This window comes from Sesamum indicum, linkage group LG4, assembly GCF_000512975.1.
Source record: "Sesamum indicum cultivar Zhongzhi No. 13 linkage group LG4, S_indicum_v1.0, whole genome shotgun sequence".
NCBI lineage: Eukaryota > Viridiplantae > Streptophyta > Magnoliopsida > Lamiales > Pedaliaceae > Sesamum > Sesamum indicum.
The window spans coordinates 12493973-12502201 of record NC_026148.1 but is presented as its reverse complement, the minus strand read 5'-3'; the positions used below and the strand labels follow the sequence as shown (position 1 = coordinate 12502201).

Below are 8229 nucleotides of genomic sequence, written 5' to 3'. Positions count from 1 at the left end.
CACATTGTAAATATGTTATATTTATTATATAATTAATTTAAATTCAATCAAAATCGTCTGAATTAAAGTTTCCCAAATTGGGTATTGTGGTAGATAAATTTTGACGAAAGCCATAATATAATCTAGCCCATTTGGGCATATTATAATCCCTTCAGGCCCATGTGTAAAGGTAATCGCTTGAATTAGGAGTAAACGTAAGGTGAGTTGGATCAATTTAGATAATTTTTCGATTTAACTCAATGTTTGTAGTTTTTGAATGGGCCCAAGCCAACCTTCACAATCATCAAAATTTTATTTTACGGTCCAATTGGGCTAGGGTGGTTTTTTTTCAATTTTTTTTTTTAATATAGTATCAATCACCTGTAAATTATATTATTATTTTGTGAGAATTTATGCATTTGTTACAATTACATTATCATAATAAATGTATTTTTAAATGCTATTGCATTTTTTATTCTATTTATATGTGCTATATGTATTTTTTCTTCTTAACTAAACTAAATACTATAATCTTTTCTACGCAATATATATATATATATAATATAATAAAACATAAGTACAATATAATTTGAAATAAAAAAATTAATCCGTAGTTAAATGGGGTGCTTGCAACTTGGGAGTTAGTTTAGGGGTATAATGTATTTAGGATAAATTATATTTTATTATTTGAATTATATCCATTTTTACACATTTGCGAAATTTGTACATTACAATATATGACCGGTATTTTACTGATTTTTACTGAAAAAACATCACATGCTTGCATATGTAAAAAATATCACATCACATAACCCTTAAACATCATATGTACAGATGTGTTCTTGAAAAAAAAATTGATAAAAAAATAGTTATAAATGACAAAGTGCAAAATTTCGTAAAGTTGAGATGATAAGTTGATACGAAAAAAGTTTAGATGCCAAATTGTAAAAACGATTATAATTTGAATGATAAAATATAATCAACCCATGTATAATATAAATAATAATTAAAATAAAAATATATTTATTTATATATATTTTTATTAAAATTTATTATTATTACTTTTTTTTATATACATACATATATTATATATTTTCAATTATTAATTTTGTAAACTAATAATATACATCATTTTACAATACTTTGACATGACATCGTAAAAAATTCTTAACCAATAAAAAATTAAGCAAAGTCCCTTCAAATGTTGGACATTTCCATCTCCTACTCTAAGGAAGGCAGAGCAGATCACAGGTCAGGCATTATCAATTTTATTTAAATAAAAAATGAAATTACCGACAATAAAAAAGTGAGATTATCTGTATTAAATAAAAAATATATTAACTTGACACCACTGACATTTTCATTAACTAGTTCAAATATATTTTCATCTCATACAAATGTCTAACAAAATTGAAAACAAACATTTCCCATTAAAAATTAACAACTAAAAATTGAAAATAAAGACACAAACAAACATAATGTAATCTTACATTTATTTTCATTTATCAATTGATTTTTAAATTAGTCAAAATTTACCGACTTTAATAATATTAGTGAAAAAATTGAATTAAACAATCATATTTATCATAAGTTAACTTTTTAATTATTTTTGAATAAAAGTTTATACTTATTCTAAATTAACTTATTATTATATTGATATTTTTTTAAATAATATATATAAAGTTAACATACAACTGATTTAAGTTTACGTAAATTGATTCGATTAGAAGTTGCCATAAAAATAGAAGGTAATAAAAGGAAACTTTTCACTATGTTTGTTTTTATTTTCAAATTATTTTCAAAACAAGTTAAAACATACTCAATGTTTGTCATCATTCAAAACACCTTATTTAGGTGTTTCTGAATGTTTTAGCATAAATACATATATATATACACACACATATATATATAAAAGACATGATTTGAAAATGAATAGTAACTTTTGTCTCCCAAAACACAACAATAAACATATAATACTTATTTTAAATTATCTAAAAAAAAAAATCAAACATACATACTATATCTAACACACACTTATTTATCTTTATTTTTTTCTCTCTCTATCTCCATAAAACACAACAAAAAACGAATCCTATTATGATAGGCTTTGTTTGATTTTATGTTTTCGCTTTTTCCAAGATAAGATAAAACATTCTCAATATTTTTTGTTGTCCACACCTTATATGTATGTTTTTTTATTTTTTAATTTTCTATATATAATATATATACACTTATATATATAATATAAAAAAGACATGATTTGACAATAAACAGTAATTTTTATTTCCAAAAAATACAACATTAAACATACAATATATATATATTTATATATCAAAGATATATAAACAAGATATCATTTGATATGAACAGTGATGAATCCCAATATCAAACCTACACCAATTATTTTAAAATATTTTAAATTATCTCAAAACACAAACCCAAACATATCATTTATTTTCAACACACTCCAAAATACAAAACAAAACAGTAAAACTACAAATCCAACACAATATTTTGTCTTCTCCCTTTATATACACTGTCAAAATCACATGCCCACACCATCATGCGTGCTCTACCTCGCCTATAATCTCTACTCTCTTCCCCTCTGCAACGAAATGATTCATCAGCTTTTCCATCTTTGTCGTCATTCAGCACCCTATGGACAGATTAATCGAATTATCCGACCACGAAATCCGCATAGATTTCGCCTTGGGATGCAAATGCCGCACCAACATTCGCCTCAAATCCCTCATTTCTACCGCCCCACTGGCTTTCAAGCTCCAGACCTCCTCCCCCCACAAGTTCCTCGTCAACCCACCGAGCGGCCTCGTCCCACCACTCTCCTCCGCCACCTTCCAAATCGTCCTCCAACCCCAATCCCACCTCCCCCCCACCTTCCCTCGATCCCCCTCTGACCGGTTCCTTCTGAAAACCGCCGCCGCACCAGACCTGGGTGCTGACTCTCCGGAGTCGACTAAGTCCGAGCTCGTCAACCGCTGGTTCAACTCCGCGGCCCATCGCTCCACTTATGACGTCAAGCTCAAGGTTTACTTCGTTGGCCCCTTTCTCCTCACTCACGCGGTGGGCGCGGGAGATTTTGAGGCGGTGAGGAGCATCGTCAAACGACAGCGTTCGGTTGTTTCCGAGTTGCCGGCTCGGGAAGCCGAGTCCTTGTATCGAGTTGCAGCTCAGTTCCCTGACGTTATGGGTTTACTCTTGGAGGCGGGGTTGAGGGTTGACGTCGGGCGGGAGCTTTATGACGACGGGAGGATGGTGGCTAAGGGGTGGACGGAGTTACACGTGGCGGCGGCGTTTGATCGGCAGGAGAAGGTTGAGAGGCTGAGTAAGGAACGTGAGGCAGTGGATTGCAGGGATAAGGAAGGGAGAACGCCGTTGCATTTGGCGGCGAGTAAAGGGCATTTGGGGAGTGCTAAGGTGTTGGTGGATGCAGGGGCAAGCGTGGACGCAAGGAGCAAGGACGGCCGGACGGCTTTGTATAGAGCGGCGGCGAACGGGGACCGAGGGATCGTGGAGATGCTTCTGGGTGCTGGGGCGGACCCCACTATTGGTGATGTGGATTATTGTCGTTCAGCCATTGATGTCGCCCGGGATAAGGGCCAGGTAAGTGATTCCACCTTTTATTCGTTCTTGACATTTTGTTTCTCTCTCGCCAATTTGTTACTGCAACTTTATCTTGGTTCAATAAAATGGGAAAGTAATTTAGAAAGTAATATAAGAAAATGTCAAACACTGAATCATAATGATTGATTTTGTTTTTAAGTTGTTTTGGATATTTCGTAGAGATAGAGAAAAACAAAGATAAATAAAAATAAGTTAGAGATAGTGTGGATGTTTGTATTTATTTTTTGAGATAATATAAAATAAGTATGGTATGTTTGAATTGGGTAGTGGAGAGACAAAAAGTACTATTCATTGTCAATCATGTCTCTTTTATATATATTTATATGTATATATATGTATAAAAATATATATAATAAATTTGAGTGGATTAAAATAAATATTATTTTTTAATTAATTGTATTTTTTGGATAAAAAATAATTAAAATTATTTTAAAATAATAAAAAATATATCTAAAACTTACAAAATTAAACAAGCCAAACATACTCTATATTTTGGCCCCTCTCAAAAATGGGCCAAAATCAAAACCAAACATGGATTCTTATAAAATTACCTCAGAAGAGGGTGGTTGAATTACAATTTTTGGCCCTATAATTGACCATTTGTTCAGTTTTGATCCTCAAATTATCGACCTTAATAATATTGGACTCTAAATCGATATTTTTTTAACACTTTTGCTCCTTGCCGTTATTTCTGGCATTAGAGTTAACAGAGCCAGTATTGGAAGGAAAAAAAATTCCCTTTTTACACCTTGGAGCTTGGTTGTTTTATGAAATTCGACAAAAACATCAACTTCCACTGTCTTAAAAGATATACTTGAGAAAGGTTTGAGAAAAAAAATGAGTTTTAAGCTATAAAACCAAATATTATTCTCATTATCAAAACTCCTCGTAAGCTTAGGGGTTGGAATCTCCATTTAGGAGGACCACATATTACTTGTACTCCAAATATGTAGAAATACATATGCTTATAAATTATACATCTGTCCTAATTAGCAGTATGTAATTGATTATCACCTTTGGAGCCTGTCAGCAACATTTCCACCAGGCCCATTTATTAAAATAATATTAAAAAAATTCTTTTTTCAACTATACCCGAAAATGGGGTATAGTTAGTTGCAAGATTAAGGGGAGTTGTCAGTGCTACTAATGACTCCCCAACTTTTTTTATTTTTATTTTATTTTTTTACAAAACGTGCTCAAATCGTTAGCGCTGCTAACAAGCACCAACGACTTGATCGCACTTATTTTTTTTATTAATTTATGTTTGTTATTATATTTAATAATATTATATACTAATTAATTAGTAACTATTTTTTTAATTTTATATTTTGGAACTTTAATTAATTTTTTTTATATTAAAAAGTATTAAGAAAAAAAATATTGATTTAATTAATTTTTAACAACTAATAAAATTAAAAATTACACATAAATAAAAAAAATTATTTAAGTATTTGCTTCATTATTTCGGATGATCCCGCCCCGCCCTGACATATTATTTTGATGCAATGGAGATTGGTTTGTTGTGATTGCACATGAATTTTATTGTCTTGCCTGCGCTTAGGGTTAGTCCATCTCATTAGAAATTTTAATAGCTTGCTGTTGATCCCGACGAGCAGAACTATAATATTATAAAATTAAAATTAATTATAAATTTTAATAATGTTCGCCAGTGTCATAAGTGCGTCGTCGCCGTAGTTTGCACTAATGACTTGGGCACATATTTTGTTGTACCAAATCTTTAGTGCTACTAACGACTTGGCACTCTTTTTTCATAAAAAGAAAATTTTCTGTTAATTATTGTTTATGTTAAATTTTGTTAGGGTAAATTTCAATGACCTTCGCTGAGGTTTGATATAATTATGAATACTCCCTTGTTGTTTGAAAAATATCAATACCTCTCTGATTTTAACGGCCGTCTAATAATTAGCCCAATCGATTAAATTTTCGTCAATTTTATGGTGAATTGATCAAAATGCCCTTGTGAATTAAAAATTAAAGCTTTATTTATTTTTTTAGAAAATTATTTTTTTTGGATTAAGTAGATAATTATTTTTATAATTTTTAAAATTTTTTCATTCATCTCGTTCAATTTTTTTTTATAAGTTTTTAACTTTTGCAAAAAAACTAAAAGATACAGTAAAGGGAAAGTTGATAATTTCATAACTCTATAAGGATTACATAATTTCATCAAATATTAGGGGGGAATTTGTAATTTTTCAAACAACAAGAGGGTACTCATAATTATGTCAAATCTCAGGGAAGGGGTCATTGTAATTTACCCATTTTGTTAATTATTGTGGTATGTTAATTAATAAACGTACTTTAATTTAAATTTGTTTTTCCTTCTCTTTAAACATTACTTATATTATTTTCGGTTTGTTTCATGCTAACTAAATGAAAAACATTCAAATTAGCTATGAGAATAGATTAAACAAGGACTAAGTCAAATTCTAAACCATGTTAGGGGCATATCTCAAAATATTTTATCACATTGTCACATATCAACAAGTAGTAGTGCAATATATGACTTCTTAAAACTCTTTGTCACAAGATAATGTTCCGATTATGATGATAAAGAGCTAAACGAACCAATAGAATCAGTGGCCCAAAAAAGAAGAAAACCTCAACGATAACGGCAATGACGTACTTGTGGGTTGGCGGACATTCTGTAATTAATTTTAATTTTATAATATTTTTGTTCTACTCGTCGGATTGATGACAAGCTATCCGAATTTCTAGTGAGATAGACTAATCCCAAACACGGGCAAGATAACAAATTCTTATCCAATCACAGCAAAGTTGAATTCCATTACATCAAAATAATGTGCCAAGATAGGACCGTAGATGCCAAAACAGTAAAGCCAATAGTTGAGAGTTTTTTTATTTGTACGTAGCTTTCGATTTTATTAGTTGTTAAAAATTAATATAAAATTAACATATTTTATTAATATTTTTTAATTATAAAATATTAAATAAAAAATTCAAAATATTATAAAATTAAAATAATAACTACTAACTAATTAGTATATATTATTATTAAATATAAATTAATAAAATAAAAAAATTAGGTGTGCTCAAGTCGTTAGTGCTATTAATGATTTGAGCACATTTTTTAAAAAAATATTAAAAAAACAAAAGGGGAGTTGTGTTGTTAGTAACGACTCCCCTTAATCTTGCAACTATATACCAAAACGGGTATAGTTGCAATTTTATTTTCCAATATTATTTTAATAAATAACTCATTATCCACCATTGGAAATATTTTTCTCCCTAGGGAACCATGAAGCAGAGATGAAGTATACAGGAACCAGAAGGCTTCATTATTTAAATATTATAAAAATAATAATAAAAATATAATATTTTTAAAATGTATAACACAAATATTATAAGTCGTTGATAAGGTTCACGACTTGAGAATTTTTTTTATTAAAGAAATGCGGATTCATTGTCCGCATCCGGCTTTAGGAGAAATTATTTAAAAAATATAGAAAAAAAAGAAAATTTAAAATTTGAAGTGATTTGGAACTTTTAAAAAAGCAAGTGGCACCGCTGTCAGTAATTGTGGTGCCACAATTGATATTTAAAAAAAAAAAATTTAATGCGCCACCGCGGTGGCATGATTATTTTAATAAAAAAAATAAAACAGTTGAAGAAGATAGTGGTTCTTCATCGAAAACAAAAAAAGAAATGGTCAAAGCTGCAACCTGCAAAAATGCAGGCTGCAACTTTCCGGTGCTGAGCCACCGCGCTTAGACAGTGCGGTGGCTCAACATTTTTTGGCACACTTTTGCCCGTGACATTGCAGCTCACACTATTTAAGTGTGAGCTGCAATGGAAGTTCTCACAGCACAACTTAAACATTTTCCCTCTCCGCATTTTCATTCTTGTTCTTCTTCTCGTGAAATTTTTCTTGTTCTTGTTCATGCAACATTTACACCTTTCTCTTTAAAAATATTTGAAGTGAGTATGGCTAATTTTGGCCCTATTGATACAAGTGTTTTGTATGGGCAATTAAATCATCGGTTAGAAGATGTGTCCGAAAATTCAGATACAACTTTATCTGTACGACACGGTGACATAGCTTTTTTTCGTGTCCTTCAATTAGTCCCACGTCATACTCGTGTTTTGTAAGTACTTCAAAATATGGGGTTTCTTGGTGTTTTATAGTGTGGGCATTTTGAAATTGACACCCATTTAATTACTGCATTAGTAGAGAGATGGCGTCCCGAGAGGCATATTTTTTATTTATCGGTTAGCAAAGCAACTGTAACACTGCAGGATATCGCCATCATCTGGGCACTCTCGGTAGAAGGTAATCTTATTATCGGGGTAGATACAAGGTATAGTATTCAGTGGTGGCAAAATTATTGTCATCAATGGTTGGTATGCCAAATAAAGATGCTTTTAGATGGTCAAGAATAAAATTAATAGTGTTATATGAATATTTAATAGAAAATACATGTGATGAAGATAGCCCGTTTGATGCTGTATTACATGAGGCACGTTGTGCCATGTGCATTCTCGATGGGGTGTTGTGTCCTGATACTACGGGGAACACTGTGTCATTGTTTTATCTACGGTATATGAAAAATATACACGAGAAATATA

At 30.8% G+C, this 8229-nt stretch overlaps 1 protein-coding gene across 2 annotated transcripts in view; it reads left to right on the top strand.

The window, feature by feature from the left end:
- LOC105160861 (ankyrin-3-like) overlaps positions 2380-8229 on the top strand; it is a 17129-nt gene continuing 11279 nt past the window's right edge. The window contains exon 1 of one of the 2 annotated variants that reach the window (XM_011078360.2): positions 2380-3600. In XM_011078360.2, coding sequence (XP_011076662.1) covers positions 2638-3600 — 963 coding nt within the window. In that variant the 5' untranslated portion in view covers positions 2380-2637. The remainder of the gene's footprint in view (positions 3601-8229) is intronic. The other variant, XM_011078359.2, reaches the window with a different exon arrangement.